Source organism: Oryzias latipes, chromosome 9 (genome assembly GCF_002234675.1).
Source record: "Oryzias latipes chromosome 9, ASM223467v1".
Classification (NCBI taxonomy): domain Eukaryota; kingdom Metazoa; phylum Chordata; class Actinopteri; order Beloniformes; family Adrianichthyidae; genus Oryzias; species Oryzias latipes.
In genome coordinates this window covers 31,499,171-31,516,598 of record NC_019867.2, presented here as the reverse complement: position 1 = coordinate 31,516,598, position 17,428 = coordinate 31,499,171, and the positions used below count along the sequence as shown (strand labels likewise).

The following is a 17,428-nucleotide window of genomic DNA, read 5'->3' as shown; positions in this document are numbered from 1 at the left end:
CAGCGGTTACCGTGACAACAGCTGGGGCAGCTCCATGTGGTACACACAGAGAGTAGAGGGTGTTACCTCAAAGCAGTAGTCCTGCCCCAGCAGGGAGGAGTGAACAGGTTTGATGATCACTGATTGGTCCATTTTGAACTCAAGCGATGACACACAGCCGGTGCTTAGCAACGATTCCTGGCTACCACAGCGCAGCCGCCGCATCACACACCTGGAACACACATTCAGTTAGTCTGTAAGTGTCTGACGGAGTTGTGAAAGTTTCTCATGAGTTGTCGGTTTCAGAAAAGGGCGGGGCTCTTCACAAATGACTGACATCACTACCCTGCATTTTAGGATGCATGTGTGATCCTTTTTCCTTAAGTCTTCTAAAACAACACTCACATAAGCCAAAATGTCACCGTGCAGCCACCTAAATGATTGTTTTATCAGCTACATCGCCACGCGCTGGCATAGGTAATCAGGAGGCGGCAGTCACATTATTACACGCCGGAAGCCACAGAGAAAGAGTTCAAATTAAACGCTTATAAGATAATTGTTGCCTCAGTCGTGCGGTGGTTGCGTGTTGGCAGTCCAGCGGCAGGCGGGTGGCAGGAAGGCAGCAGCAACCGATTTCAGACTGTTGTAAGAGTATCGTGAAGCATTCATAAGGCTAATAGATGTTCCGCGCACTTTTGATATACTACGGTAGTGATGCTGTCGCACGGCGTCTGTACTGTAGTCGTAAGTAAGGTGTGAGTACTGACTCCTTACTGGCTGCACAAATGCTGCACACACAGGGGGTGCAGGTGATCCATACGTAAGTGCTTATTGGACGCCGCTAGGATGTCCACACAAACAACACAGTCTCCTTCACTCATGTCTTACAGTCAGGCTGTAGCAAGGAGCGCGCAAGGAGTATGCACATACGCACAGGCCCCTTGGAAGGATTTTGGGGGTGGGAAAAAGAAATAACTATACAACACGCCTACATCTCACCCATTTCCCCCTTGTGTGTTGTGAAAGTGTTCACTACAGCCTGCAGCTTGCCTGTAGCAAAATGTGCAGGAACATCTTGACTCTACGGGCTCGCTGTGCGTTCTACGACCTGGATGTTTAGTGCAGCCTACCGGCTTCCCTCGTACTGGTTTTCCCGGCTTTTTCAGCCTGTATCCAGCTGTAAGGGCAGCAGTGGCTTTAGCCGTCCTTAAAGACGCCTTAAAATGTCTTTGTTTGAACACAACTGAACACAACCCTGAACCAGAAATGCAGAGCAGGTGAGCAATGAGTCCCACAAATGTGAAACTGTTATCAGTCAAAGCCCCACCTCCCTTTGCTCTGCAGCCCTTTTTCCTCAACCAGATGATGAACTGAGGCAGAGCTTCTATGACAACCAAAGGCAGCTGCTGCTTAGTGTTTGCTCCAATCTTTTCCTTCCTGTGGCTGATTTTATTCATCCTGTTCTTTCTATGAGATGCTGTTTTTGGCATCAAAGAGGCATCTTGAGCCTTTATACGACACGTCTGTACTGTCAGTGCCAGCAAACTGTGGAAGATACGGCACTGCCGCGGATTGCGGACTCAGAGATTAGCTCCAATGATAAAAAACCTTGTTTTTCCATTAAGGGAGAGGTCGCCCCACATCATACTGCCTCCACCAAAAGAAGTAACCCTTTCAGTGCAGCAGTCAGCACAGTGTTGTCGCCACCCTCTCCACACTTTGACCCCACGATTCAGAATCTGGAACAATCTCTGTTCCTCCACTTGTTCAGGTTCCAGGGTGTGTGAAACCCTAACCTTGGCGGGCGTGGTCAGCTGCAGCAACACTCAGGAATCATTTGGTGTTTAAACCCAATCCAACCTCTTGACCGATGTTCACATCGCCCTCTGCGTTGTAAATTCCCTCATTAACACTTTACTACTCACACTTTTAATACTGTTTTTAAGCTCTACATAAAAAACGGGCATCAGGTTGTACTTTGACCAATTATGGACTCGGATTTGGTCATGACATATGGATGGCATCCCTTTTAATTTGTGGAAGTGCCAACAAATCTAAAACTGATCATGGAGGAGAAAGTATTAATTGCAGTTTGTGCCCGGCTAGAATTCTATGACACCAAGTCTTTCATGTATCGGAATGGAGCTGTGAAAGAAAAGGCCTGGAGCAAGATTCATGAAATTTGCTCCACTTTGACATTTGGCTCCAAGCCTTTCAGGTAGCAACAGTCCAGTGTCAACACAACATGCCAAACGCGCATTCAAAAATGTGCTTTCAGCATGAAAGGTTTAGTTTAATGTGTGAAGCATTGGGTCCTATTATAAGTCTTCGGTTCAACCTAACCATGGATTTGAACCAACAACCTCTCACAGCCTCTCCTCAGCCAGGCTATGGATACAGACTCACGACCATCAGTCACCTCCTCTATGTGGATGACATCATGCTAATTGAGAGTGTGACATTGACTCCCTGATCCACACCACCAGGATCTACAGGACTGACATTAGGATGTCATTCGGGCTCGAGAAATGCAGCCGGATGTTGACAAAGAGAGGCAAGGTAGTCCACACAGGAGGGGTCTCACTCCCAGACGGAACAATAGCAGACATCGAGGACAGTTACAAGTACCTTGGAATTACGCAGGCAAATAGCAACCTGGAGCAGGCAACAAGGAAAGCTGCAACAGCTAAATACCTCCAACGAGTAAGGCAAGTCCTGAGAAGCCAGCTCAATGGCAAAAATAAGACCCGGGCAAAAGGGGCAGAGCTACAGGAGGGCAATGGGGAGCAGCTGACACATCATACATTGAGGGTTCCATTCCAAATCCAGCCCACTGTAACTGTAGCTGATATCAAGAAGTCCTACCAATGGCTAGAAAGGACTGGCCTACAGGACAGCACTAAAGAACTCATCCTGGCAGCTCAGGAACAAGCCCTGAGCACCAGAGCCATAGAGGCTCAGATCTAGCACACCAGACAAGACCCAAGGTGTAGATCTACCACACCAGACAAGACCCAAGGTGTAGATCTACCACACCAGACAAGACCCAAGGTGCAGGCTGTGCAAAGAGGCGCCTGAAACAATCCAGCACATAACTGCAGGGTGTAAGATGCTGGCAGGGAAAGCATACATGGATCGCCACAATCAATTGGGCGGCCGTGGTGCAGCGGTAGGGCGGTCGTCCCATGATCGTAAGGTTGCAGGTTCGATTCCCGCCTTGCACGCCCATGAGTCGAAGTGTCCTTGGGCAAGACACTGAACCCCACCTTGCCTCTGGTGGTAGGCGGGCGCCTGTGTTTGGCAGCGGAGCGACCACCAGTGTGTGACTGTGTGTGTGAATGTGTGTGTGACTGGGTGAATGGGTCTGTGACTGTAAAGCGCTTTGTCCTTGTAGGAAGAAAGGCGCTATATAAGTATACGCCATTTACCACAATCAAGTGGCTGGAATAATATACAGGAACATGTGTGCAGAATATGAACTGGAAACCCCAAGGTCAAAATGGGAAACACCTCAGAAGGTGGTAGAGAATGAGAGGGCAAAGATCCTGTGGGACTTCCAGATCCAGACTGATAGGATAGTAATGGCGAACCAACCAGACATTGTAGTGGTGGATAAAGAACAGAGGAAAGCCGTTGTGGTGGATGTGGCAGTGCCAAGCGATGGGAACATCAGGAAGAAGGAACATGAGAAACTGGAGAAATACCAGGGACTCAGAGAAGAACTGGAGAAAGCCTGGAAAGTGAAGGTGACAGTGGTGCCTGTGGTAATTGGAGCACTCGGGGCAGTAACCCCCAAGCTGGAGGAGTGGCTACAACAGATACCTGGAAAGACCTCAGACCTCTCAGTCCAGAAAAGAACAGGAACAGCTAAGATACTGCGCAGGACCCTCAAGCTCCCAGGCCTCTGGTAGAGGACCCCAGCTTGGATATAAAAAAAATACGTTAAACACATCACGTTTGTGCCCAACTTGAAATACGTATTTGATTGCAGTAAATGGGAATGTTCTTACTGGTGTAATTTTCCAAATAGTGGTCACTTGATGAACTGACCTGGCTTCAGATTCTTTCGTGTCAGACGACCTTTGAAGTGGTGGATCCCTACAGACTGATATGCTGAAAAGAACCCGCAGTGTAAACGCCAACACAATTTAATCTGCAGTTAAAATTAAAATTCTAACTCTTTCTTTGTTGGAAACGATGATGAACCCGGCTCCAATCTGACGAGTCAGCAGATGCTGCCTTGCTCAGGCCGTCTTTCACTTTGCAGTGGGCACAGTCTCTTCACTTCAGGTTACCGTTTCCTCTGGATGCACAGGAAACCAGATCTTCCTATAGTTGTATTTTAGGATCCTAGTTTTAACCTTCATGAATGCATCAACAATGACATAAGCAGCTCTCCTCTTTTGTGTGCTCCAGCAGTTCTTACTCAGAGGAGCAGAGCGGCTCAGTGTCATCCAGCTAATATTGTTTCCAGGTTTTATTCTGGTTCATTATCTGTCCATTCAGAGTCCTAAATGTGGGGATTAGCACCAGAGCAACACATTGGGGGAAAATATCGAAAAACAATTTACAGAGGAGGAGTTCAGCCAACAACAAAAGCTGCATTAAACTGGACTTTTGATGCCAGAGACCTTTCAAAAAAAAGAAAAAATGAACCCAGAGGTTCTGATGACCGACCGGGTTAGAACATTGAGACCGTAGCGACTTGTTACTAATAAACTAAGTTGGGTGTGAATAAGTGAAAGGAAGCCAGCAGTATGGTTGTGAAAACCTAAATCAAACTCCTTTTTTAAAGACTGAAGTTCCCTCACCGTGTCCGTGCGGATCGTTCCACGTCTGTCCAACGCTCGTCACTAGAAAACCACAGACACAACGAGCTAATGCTAACTGGTGTTGATGCAGCTGCTTTCAGGGTCTGAGTCTGGATTCAGGATTCAGCTTAGGGAATGTAAAGCTAACAGGAAACGAAGCCATTCAAAGACCAGCACGGATCTTTGTCACAAATGAGGCAGATGTTCACCGGCAAGCTGACACCACCGCTTTACTCCAAACGGAGAAGCCAGTTTTTCAGCTGATATCCTTTTCAGCCCAGATAAAAACCAGGACTGTCACTGGAGGCCATCTTCATCCTGCTTATCACCAGGTTTCTGATGGACTCTGGCCTGCTTTTCCTCAGTTTTGCCACAGGAACATGAGTCCGGCTGAAGCTGGAATGGAAGCGGAGTTCCAGCACACAGACACGAAGGTTCGCAGAGATCTTCTGACCGCTTCAGCAACACAAAAGGCAGATGAGGAGGCATTCAGCCACCATGAGGAGATTCTTGTTGTTCCTGTGACACATGGCAGCAGCAGACAGACGCGTGAAACCATCAGGAAAACTGCAGCCAGCAGAAACAGAAGGAAGCGGATCGGTTTGATCCAGGCTGGGTTCTGGCCCGTGACAGGTCTGGAGCCTTCCTACTGTCACGCCGAACCAGAACCTGCAAACCCAACACAACCCCAGATGTCAGCTCATCACCTCCTCTCCATTTAAACAAGCTCCTTCATGCTAACAGTGTGTGTGTGTGTGTGTGTGTCGCTGAACATGATCAGGTTAACATCCTGGCTAACTGTGTGTCCAGCGTAGCTACATGCTAACAGAGGAGGATAGCTGTGTGTGGAGACTGCAGCCTGGATAACACACACACACACACACACACACACACACACAACACGCTCACAGAAACGCAGCATGCATGGACATGCAAATAAGGTGGAGGACGCCACCGTGTATGCACCCCCATCACACACACACACACACACACACACACACACACACACACTGCAGCATAGACTTCAGATGACAAAGACGCTTAATGAGAGCCAGAGATCAGAGATACTAACCGAGCATTCTGAGTGAGGAGGAGGAGGAGAGCAGAGCAGAGGAGAGGGGGGTTATGACGCCATGTCCTCCCTCAGCTGCAAACAGGAGCAGGAGGAGGAGAAAGATGGAGAAGCTGCTAATCCTGATGCTGTTTGTTGGAAGGGCTGAGGACCTGTCTGTCCCTCCGTCTGTCCGTCTGTCTGCTAGCGGATGCTACAAAGCATCGCAGGCTCGGCTCTCTCCGTCTCTGTCTCTCTCTCCCCCTCTGTCAGCAGTCCCCCCTCCCCTGCAGTGAAGCTGCCCTACTTCCTCCCCTCATCTCCTTTTCACGCTCCTCGTGTCCTTGTTCAGCCCCTCCCCTGGAGGAACGTGTACGCTCCATGAGAAGTCCCCCAGAGCTGCAGCTCGGAGCCTTCGAGGGCCCGGTGTTCGTGTTGGTGGGGCTGCTGCAGACACAGCACCCCCACAGAGCAAAGAACAAGGGGGTTCAGAGGGGTTCCACCCCAAAGGACCAGGCCCTAACCAGACCCAAAGGCTGGCCCAGATTGTGGTTTTACCGAGGGCCCTTGGTGTTCAAGTTCAACAGGTTTGTCAGAACAACAGGCATGGTCATCCATCACAATGGAGGTGCTGAGGAGGCTCTGTGCTCCTCCTGAGCAGGAGTTACCTGGTGTCGGTGCTGCTGATGGGCTCAGTCTTCAGGCTTCTGTGCCGGGACAGTTTGGGCTGAGAGCGGGTCCGCCGCAGGGACTGCTTCAGTCTGTGGGACAGAAAACCCTGAGGAGAAGCAGGAGGAAACGGAGATCGTGAAATCAGGATCCCTCTCTTCTACACAAACACGAGGGATCGGCATCCTGATCGGATCACCACAGATCAGGATCCTGATCGGATCACCACAGATCAGGATCCTGATCGGATCACAACAGATCAGGATCCTGATCGGATCACGACAGATCTTGGGTCCGGATCAGATCACGAAAGATCAGGATCCTGATCGGATCACGACAGATCTTGGGTCCGGATCAGATCACGAAAGATCAGGGATCCTGATCGGATCACGACAGATCAGGATCCTGTTTGGATCACGACAGATCAGGATCCTGATCGGATCACGACAGATCAGGATCCTGGCGTCAGACATGAACGAGGAGAACGCTGATGCTTCCTGCTGCTTGATGAGTCAATGCAGTTTCTCCATAACACACGCTGTCGCCATAGAAATGCTCTGAAGCGTTTTTTTACTCCTAACACCTCCGACTGTCAGTGGACTTTATCTGAGTGAAGTTTGTCCTGTAGAATAAACTTAGATGAGATGCTGAGCTGCTCATTCCACAGAAATGTCCGGGATAAATGCTTATTGATCATGTGAGCTGTGCAGAAAGAGACGCTGACACCTGTCTCTGCTGTGATGTCACATCTCACCTGCAGGTGGAGCCGTTCAGCTGATCCGAAGCTGACAGCAACTAAGCTCTTGTTACCACGGAAACCACAGGCTGCTCGTGGGGGAGGGGTGTGTGTATGTGTGTGTGGGGGGGGTCTTACTGTCACTCTGGCGGTGGGCGTGTCCGTGACTGGACCACTGGGCATGCTCTGTCTGCGCAGCCGCCTGTCTGCACCATCTGGAACACACAAGAGCATCATGGGAGTAGGTGTAGTCCCCAGCAGTGGTTTTCTGCTCACTGCAGTTGCTACCATGGTAACTGCTGGTGTCAGGCGTCGTCATGACAACCTGCAGCAGGCAGCAGCTGTAGAGATGACACTTAATCAAAATTCACAACCATAAAAATGTAGAAAAAGTTCGGGTTTAATTTGAATTTGAAGAACGTTTTCAAATTTTTCTTTACAGTAAATTCTTACTTCACCAGTTTCTTTCTAATTTAGTTTCTGTACATTACCACAGTGAATTTTACATAAAACAACTAAGATGCCATTGAAGTGCAGACTTTCAGCTTTTATTCCATGGGTTGAACAAAAAGATTGCATAAAAATGTGAAAAACTAAAGAATTTTTTAACACAATCCCTTCATTTCATGGGCTGGTAAGTAATTCAACAATTGACTTCCATGCTATTGCATGGGCAGGTGTGGGCAATTCCCTTGTTATGTCATTATGAGTGAAGCAGATAAAAGGCCTGGAGTTGATTAGAGGACTCATGCTGCATTTGGAAGATTTTGCTGTAAACAGACAACATGCGGTCAAAGGAGCTCTCCATGCAGGTGAAAGGAGCCATCATTAAGATGAGAAAACAGACAAAAACCATGAAACCAGAAACTGCTACAGTATTAGGAGTGGCAACATCAACAGTGTGGTCCATCCTGAGAAAGAAAGAAAGCACTGGTGAACTGAGCAACGCCAAAAGACCTGGACGTCCACGGAAGACAACAGTGGTGGATGATGGCAGAATCATTTCCATGGTGAAGAGGAACCCGTTCACAACAGCCAACCAAGTGGACAACACTCTCCAGGAGGTAGGCGGATCAATATCCAAGCCTACCATCAAAAGAAGACTGCATGAAAGTAGATCCGGAGGGAACACTGCAAGATGCAAGCCACTCATTAGCCTCAAGAATAGGAAGGCTAGATTGGACTTTGCAAAAAGTAGGCCTGCACAATATACCGCAAATTTATCGTTATCGCGACATCGAGCTGTGTCCTCCTACGTCGACAAGGGTCAGTTGTTGTATCATTTTTAAACTGTTGCAGTGAAATGGAAATGATGTTTTTGGTTGTTTTGCTATTTGTTTATATACCGCAAATTATATCGTTATCGCAATATTAATCACCAATATCGCATATCGCGAGTTTTCCTCATATCGTTCAGCCCTACTAAAAAGCATCTAAAAAAGTTATGGAAAAACATTCTTTGGATAGATGAAACCAAAATCAACCTCTACCAGAATGATGGCAAGAGAAAAGTATGGAGAAGGCGTGGAGAAGCTCCTGATCCAAAGCACACTACATCATCAGTAAAACACGGTGGAGGCAGTGTGATGGTCTGGGCGTGCATGGCTGCTAGTGGCACTGGGACACTAATGTTTATTGATGACATGACACAGGACAGAAGCAGGCCAATTAATTCTGAGGTGTTCAGAGACATACTGTCTGCGCAGATCCAGGTGAATGCAGCCCTGTCTGCGCAGATCCAGGTGAATGCAGCCAAACTGATTGGGCGGCGTTTCATAATACAGATGGACAACGACCCAAAACATACAGCCAAAGCAACTCAGGAGTTTATTTAAGCAATGAAGTGGAAAATTCTTGACTGGCCAAGTCAGTCACCTGGGGCCTCATTTATAAACGTTGCGTACGCACAAAAGAAGGCGTATGCCACTCTCTACGCAATAGTTGATATTTATAAAAAGCAAACTTGACGGGAAAAAGCTCTGACCCAGGCGTACGCACAAAAACGGGTGAAATGAGAAACGGCGACACCGTCGGCAGATGGAAGAAACACGTGAAAATGACAATACTGCCTCTCAGAAATAACATGAAGATGTCACAAAGCTAGTCTGACAATTAACAGCTACACCAACACCCGTTTGATCGATCAGCAGTGAAACAAACAAAACAAAAAAAAAATTACAACAGAAATTCAAATGAACACTTATTTGCAAAAAGAAAAGTGAAATATGTTCTGCAATATTGGCATGTTGTGCAATTCATCCTCAGAAATAATATAGTTAACAGAACAAAATAATGTACAAAACTGATATTCTTGTTAATGTGTCCGTCTGGCGGAGCAGATATAGGTGCAGACAGACAGACATATTAATTGTCCACTGGGGAAAGTTGTTTTCATAGTAAAACATTTCTTCATAAGCTATGGAATTATGGTATTCATGCATATGCCTTTAGTTTGTTTTATTTCTGATAAAACAATGTATGGCGTATGTCTCAACCATTCAGAAAGCAACAAGAAATTACATTTGCTGATCAATTTCCCATTTCCACGTGGATTATTACCGACATCTGTAGCTTGTCAGATGTAATTAAATGGAGGGAAATAAAATGCCCCATCACAATGCGTAATGACGCACAATGGCTGATCTTGCGCTCTTAGAAGATGTGGAAAATGGAAGAATTCGGAGTGAACGCATCTTTAGACAGCAAGAAGAGGACGAGTGGCTTATGAGCCGGTTCTGACTTCCTCCAGCCATCCTCTTGGACCTCTGCTGGCTTTTGGGCAGAGGAGCACTCGGAGGAATCACGCGTGTCACCCGGTGCATCTGGCGCTCAGCACCAGGGTTAAATATACCATTTAATCCTGGTGCTATCCTAGGCACTTTACCATTGGGAGTGGGGTCATCTAGACCCACTAGACAGAGCTCTGAACCTTTTTTCTTCAATGATTTGTGATCTTCACTGGTGTCCATGGATTACATGAAATCTTTCCACCTTTATCCACCTTTGTCATGGTAGGGAGAACATGTCAATGGTCGTCTTGACCCCATAGGATAGCCCAGTGTTTTTAAACCTTTTTTGAGCCACGGCACACTTTAACCTTGACAAAAATCCCGTGACACACCAGCATCCGAAAAAAAAAAAAAAAGAGAAACTCATAGTCTGTATTGATGTACAGTCCCTCCATGATCTCACATGCATTTCTGTGATAATTGTGGCAGAAAAAGCTGGAAGTTGCAGCTGTTTTTTTCTAAAAGATGTAATAAAAGTTAAGTTAAAAGATTTAAAAACTGTTTGTGTGTTCGTTGTGGTTAAAAGGCCCGTACAGACCTGGACGAATATTCGCCAGCTGTTATTCGCCAGCGTATTTCGCCACGTTTTTTGTGTTCACACCCAGGCGATTTTCGCTGACGATAAGCCGAGCGAACATGTAATTTCATTCCCTGACATTAGATGGCGCTTAATGTAAACAGAAATACTCCTGTACACAAGGTGGCGCTGCCCAACTTTACGCTTCTTAAAGTCGCTTTTCACTCAGAAGAAGAGAGCAAGTATTTACGCGCTTGTCAGAATCATACAAAGAAGACATGAATATTTCAAGCACCAGTAGCTCCAACTGGTGCTTGGTTCGGGGATATTTTAAAATGTCCGTCATTATTTCTTCGCAGCAGTGTAGATGCAACTTGGCGTCTATCTTCTTCGCTGGTATGTGTGCTCAGCAAGGCAGTTTTGTGTTTGAGCGCCCCCAAGTTGTGTTTTACTGTAACTTCAGAGGCTCCAGACACGTGTGCAAAAGCGCCGTTCTCATTGGTCGAATAGATTTCGACACGACGCGTCAAAAAACAAAAACAAACCCGAGGCGTTTTTTTTTTTGACGCTTTGACGCGTGCCGTTTTTTCGCGTCGGTGTGCACACTCACATTGGTGCCCTTTGTTTAGTCACGAGGCGTTAAACGTCGGCGAAAATCGCGCGCGAAATTCGTCCCGGTGTGTACGGGCCTTAAGACGTTTAAAAACGAAGATTCATTGTACGCTGAGACTCTGTCACTTTAACCCAATGCATCATGGGAGATGTAGTGATGTCAGACAGACTCATCTCTGAGCTTCATGGTTTTGTTCTCTTGTTCCACGGTCTGACACCGGATTCTGTGGAAAGCTACACCGCTAAAGACGAGCTTTAGCTGGTATTTTTGTTGGAACTGAGAGACTTTATGAGCAGAATCAGAACAAGGAAGTGAAGACTTTAACCACTTCTGATTGGTCAGACTGATGACATGTGATTGAGCCTCCAAGAATGATTGGTGGAGGCAGTTAAAGGGGCGGGACTTTTCAGAAAACAGAGATGAAACTGTGGTTAAATCGGGGTACCATGATTCTTATCAAAATGTCTTTAATAGAATCAAATAAACACAAATAACTACTCAGTGTTTTATCAGGGCCTTTTTGGATGAACACAGAGCTGAAATCCTGGAGATTGGAAATGTTTTTAGATCAGTGAATGAGTCATTTCCCACGGTACACTGGTTGAAAAACACTGGGATAGCACAAGGGATAAGGACCTGTTCAGATGCGTTTGAGACTCAGGAATGTTAACAGTGAGGAAACGGCTCCCTCTGCTGGCAGAGCCCAGCAAGTTAACCCCATAATAAATGCTAAATGGCATTTCCTGTACTTGTTTAGCGCTTTACTACTTTCCTTGAAGGCCCAAAGCGCTTTACATTCATAGTCCCGTTCACACACTGATGGTGACTCTGCTGTCAAACACTGGCGCCAACCTATAACCACCAGAGGCAACGTGGGGTTCAGCAGCTTGCCCTAGGACACTTTGACACATGGGCACACGGGGCGGGAATTGAACCTGCAATCATCCAATCGGAGGCAGACGCTCTGCCCCTAATAAACCAACAAACGAAATGTTACATAGACGCCAAAGTACAGTCAGTGGTTTAAATTAAGTCCTTCATCTGATTTTAACAATAGTTCCTGTTGTTGAACAACTCGTCCAGTTTGACCAAAGCAGGAACAATCATTGTTAAGAGAACTTTCAAATAAATCCTGAAACACACATGGAGCCAATGCAGCGATTCTAAAAGGTGTGTAATGTGATCCCGCCGCCTGGTCCTCGTCAGAACTCTGTAACATTTGTGGTCCGATAAAGATTTTTTAGGTAAACCAGAGAGCAGAGCATGACAGTAATCTACACGACTGAACAGAAAAGCACGCATCAGCCCCTCTGTGCTGGCAAGAGAGGAATGGACGGACTGATGATGAAATCCACTCAGAACAAGATTTTTAACGTTTGTGCTAAAATGTAGGTCAGAGTCGAAAAGGACACCCAGGTTTCTCGCACAGTGAGAAGATTTATAATCCCCAAGTTTGGGTCAAATCATCTCTATCTCGTCTTTGAGACCGACGATTAAAACTTCTCTTTTGTCCTGGATGAGCTGTAAGAAGTTATTTGCCATCCACAACTTTATATCCAAAATACAATAAAAGTGTTGATAGGTTGACGGTCACCAGGAAAGCCAACGCCGTGTCTCCCGATGACATCCCCAACAGCCAACTTATATAAAAAGAAAAATCGGGCCAAAAACGCATCCTTGGGGAACCCCACTTAGGATTCTATGAGGCCCATGGATCCACACTCACATAAAAGTGTTGATCTGTGAGATAAGAAGCAAACCACTTAAGAACAGTTCCTGAGAAGCCCACCAGACTCCAAAGCGGGTCAAATGCCTTCAGATCCAGCAGCACCAGAACCAAACGTCTGTGAGTGTAAATTCATTCATGTCTCTGTACTTCTCTGTCCTGAAACCAGATTGATATCCGACATGAAATGGTGTCGATGGGGAATTCTGGTTGAATTTCCCAAACCAAACTGTGAGTCTAATTATACAGAATCCTTTCCAAACACATAGAAAGCCTCTTTTTGAGGTTATATCAAAGCTTCTGCTGAACTGCCTTCACTTTAGATGGTTCCCCCCACAGGTCTGTAGCTTTACCAGAACATCTGTCACATCTGCTGTTTTATTATAGGATTAAAAATTGACATGAAAATGATCTGACCTTGTGCGCAGATTTTCATTGTATGTGACAATTTGATCATTCATTGGCCAGTAGATCAGGCCTCCCGTGAGGTCAAAGGGCGATGCACCCTAAGGCAGGAGGAGACAGCAAAAAAGAAGAAGAGGGAGGAGCATCTTCCTCCTTTTTGCTCTTGCAGTTGATTTTCTCCACAAATCTATGTTTTGGGCCAAGTCAACGCTTTTTTGTGCTTTTTTATTTACTTAATAGTATTATTATTGGTTGAAAGCTTCCTTTTAAAAAAAAAAACTATTTTGAAGCTCATCACAATTTGTGCTTCTTAATTTGTAACCAATCAGATGATTTTGAGACTAAACTCCAGAGAATTTAAAATCCAGCAGAATTGCCCGACGACAGTCTATTGAAACCCAGCTGGCCACCTGAACTTTGCAGAATTTGGTCACAAGTTCCTGAAGAGTCTTGGACCTTCCTCCTCTACCCCAAGCTGCTGCTGCATCTCGTTGGCCTCAGAGAATTTTTAAGGACTTCAAAACAGAGAATTCAAATATAGATTAGAGGATGAAACCCCGAACAGGATATTTACCTGTCAAATGAGTCGTTTTGTAGCTTTTCCTTGGAATCGGTACATTTTCTCTGACCAAGGTTGTAAACTATGAACCAACTGGTAAAGTAAATTAAAAAATGTTCGTATTTTTTTAAAAATCAGTAATTCCTCCATTTTCTAAACCCATATTCCCAGGAATGCTGGAGCCTATCCCAGCTACTGAGGGGTAAAGGTCGCTTCCTCCTGGACATAACCGCTGAACATCACTGGAACACACACAGGCGCACAAACAAACGCATTCACGCCTACAAAACCATTTTTTGTTTCTGAACTGCAGAGAAAACCCACACATGCACTGGGAGAGCATGCAAACTGCAGATAGGAGGGCCACAGCTGGGATTTGAACCAGCGGTGTCTGGCTGTGAGACAAGAGTGTAGACCACTACCCCACCATGCAGGTATGATGGTCAAAATTGCATCCATTTATTCCAAAAACAGCTCTGCTAGGTGTTTTGCTCAACCTGCTTCAAGGAGAACCTTTTTTCTAAAGACAGTGCAGGCAGACGGAGGCGGTCTGAACTCTCCACGTCTCCATCTTTTGCTGCAAATCGAAGCTGCAGTCTGCTGCTGGTCCAAAGCAAACGCCACTTTTATGACCGCAAACGGCCTGGATTTCACCTGAGAGTCCAAAACTGACCCGTGACCCTTCGACAGGTCATCCGGGCACCTGAACACACACTTGGTCGACCGCTGACCTGCAAGACCGTCTGTTTTGCAACGACGACCAATCTCAGCTGTAAGATTATGAGATTATTTTTGTGACATGTCGAGATTAAGCAGTGGCTCTGATCTCTGCTGCATCTGCAAACAAAGCAAGTCCAGTTTCTCCTCTTACCGTCCTCAAAGTCTGCATCCATGGTGCGTCCAAATGTCCCCGTCTGTCTAAATGTCTGCCTGTCCGTCCAGCTCTGGGGCTACACGACCTCTGGAGGTCTGAACTACTTTTCCTCACCTTTGTGGGCGGGACGATGCGGGGCTGAGGTCACATGCAGGGTGTATCGCAGCAACCACACTGTGCAAGTCTCCGCCCTCTCAGCAAGCAGCAAAGGATGAACCTGAAGAAGAGGATGAAGAGTGGGCTCAGACCCTGAAGGAGGAGATCCGCTCTGATGGGGGCATCAGCTTCAAAAGACAGGGCATTGATTCACTTTTTTTAGGAGACACTTTGGTGACTTTCTTCTGGTTTGATGTACAACCCCCCCCCCCCCCCCCCAAAAGATCAGGTGATAGTTCTACTGCCACCCAGAAGCTCCAGGATCTGAATTCCAGCCTCTCACTTCTGTTCCCATTTTCAAGGCTAATGTGAGGAATCTGCATGTAAACCAAAGTTCCTTTTTTTTGGAAGTGGATCCTAAAGATTCAACCCATCTTCCCGAAGGATCCGCTCACACAGCAGCCCCGCATAGCGGCACAGATGCCTCTGTGTGCGCTCACACCTCCAGGTCGTCCAGCATCAGCAGCTGGGAGTTGGTCAGGATGCAGAACATCTTGGTCCAAATGTCAGGCTCCGCCTTCCGTCCGCAGGACAGCCAATGGATGGAGGCGCTCTTCAACTCTGTGACATTGGAGCATCACAGCTGTGTGATCCGACACATCAAACTTTGTCATTGTAATGTGATAAAAACAAAGAAGCACATCAGAAAAGATTGAATACAAAAGTATTTGTGGGTTCGTTTCATGGTGACCATGACCCTCTGCCCTGATCCTAACCCTCCTTAACAACTAACTAAACTAACCGACTTAACTACCTTACTAAACAAAACAACTGACTAATGAAACAAACTTTTCAGAAAACAACTTACTTAACTAAACAAAAAACTATCTTTCTGACTAACCATTTAGGTAGCTAACCAGATAGATAACTATCCAAACTTTTATAACTAACCCACTAACTTAGGCTAACTTACTAAATATCTAAACAACTAAAAGTAAGCAAAGTAACCAAGTAATTTCAAATTGTAACTTATCAACTACTTACTAATCTAACTAACTAACCATGTCAAACTAACTAAACTTACTGAACAAACACGTAACCTTGCTGAATAAACTAACTAAACATGCTAACTAAACTACACAACTAACTAAACAAATAAGTAAATATCCTGCTTAATAATTACCCAACTACCGTAAGTAACTAACCAAACTAACTTAACCGTGTTGTTCACGTCTGCAAAGAACTTTGGCTCAGATGTTTTAAAATGCTCACATTAATAAAGCTGGATTGAATGCTTCTAACAGGCTTTTATTTTGAAAGCTTTTCAGTGATTTGTTATTCCATGCTGAGCCCAATAATTGACTTTAAATTCTGTGGTTCCTCTGGGTCTAAAGTGATTCCCGAGTTCTGTGACCCGTCACAGTTCTGACAGAACTTCAGAATTCTGAAGCCACTTCCTCTGTTCTTCTACTAAATCCAAAGCTTTCAAAATGAGATCCAGTGGAAAACGTCCGACCACCACGCAATATTTTATGACAACAGAACGTTTGGCTTTCATCCACATGAGCTCATTTCCAAAGCATCTCAGAAACGTTGGATAAGAGCACGGTTACCATGGTTACTATGGAGCAGCATCTCCTTTTCTTTTGAAGCGCTTTGATTTGGAAATCCGCGTTTTGAATTTTGGTGTTGGAATAAAGGTCTCCAGCTGGTGGTGCTCATCTTTGACCTGTCCAGGATGAGCCCTGCCTTTGCTCAACGGTGGCTGGGCTCCGGCAAAGTACAATTGATGGATGGACGAACAGATGGATGGATGGACAGACGATACCATCAAAACAACACCTCTCTTTTCCAAGCACAGGCTTTGCCATAGAAACATGACGCCAGGCCTGAGCGACAAAACACTGTTGAAGGAACTGACGTTTTGTAACCATGGCGACACGTCTTCAGCCCCAAACTCCTCCGTGAGACGATGAGTACAACGGGCCAAGTTCTGACAGGCCATCTCCGCATGAAAAGAATCAGAAATCGGAGGATTCTTCTCTCCTCCCCTAGTTGCCTTACCAATCACATTCATCCAGCCCAGGTGCTGACACCTGGACAGGTGTTTAACCAGCTGCTCCATGAGGACAGGACGTCCTGATGCCGACACACCTGAGGTGGAGACACAAAGCCACACCTGTGGGCACAGCAGGAGCGGTGAAAAGACAGGGGGCAGGACAACAGAACAGGGCAGCACACACGCCTGACATGTCGCAGATGACGGACGATCACGCCACCGTCATCCGTGACATGCCGGAAACACACTCGCGCATTCTGCCGACCCGAACCCGGACGGCTGGTGACTCACGGCGGATGGAAACTGCGTCCCGGCTGCGGGGGTCTCACATTCTCTGTAGGCCCCGTCTGTCTGCGCAGACCCTCCGTGTGGCAGGAGCACACATGAACTGACTCTTCTTCATGTGCTGTTTAACACCTTAATGGGATTAACAGATTATCACCTGTTGCACTCTCACTGACTCACACTCACACACACACACACATACTTGTCATGCACTTTCCAGGACCTGCACCCCCCGGGCTCCTGAAGGTCCGACCTGGAC

At 46.4% G+C, this 17,428-nt stretch overlaps 1 protein-coding gene across 1 annotated transcript in view; it reads right to left on the bottom strand.

Moving 5' to 3' along the window:
• The window catches only part of LOC101175325 (disabled homolog 2-interacting protein-like), a 26,382-nt gene extending 9,094 nt beyond the window's left edge, over nt 1-17,288 (bottom strand). Inside the window, exons 1-7 of the mRNA XM_023958863.1 lie at nt 17,176-17,288; nt 16,890-16,979; nt 15,328-15,446; nt 14,844-14,946; nt 7,385-7,461; nt 6,510-6,619; nt 67-211 (exon numbers count right to left, since the gene is read on the bottom strand). Of these exons, the coding sequence (XP_023814631.1) occupies nt 67-211; nt 6,510-6,619; nt 7,385-7,461; nt 14,844-14,946; nt 15,328-15,446; nt 16,890-16,950 (615 nt within the window). The 5' untranslated portion in view covers nt 16,951-16,979; nt 17,176-17,288. The remainder of the gene's footprint in view (nt 1-66; nt 212-6,509; nt 6,620-7,384; nt 7,462-14,843; nt 14,947-15,327; nt 15,447-16,889; nt 16,980-17,175) is intronic.
• Between the last annotated feature and the right edge of the window lie 140 nt (nt 17,289-17,428).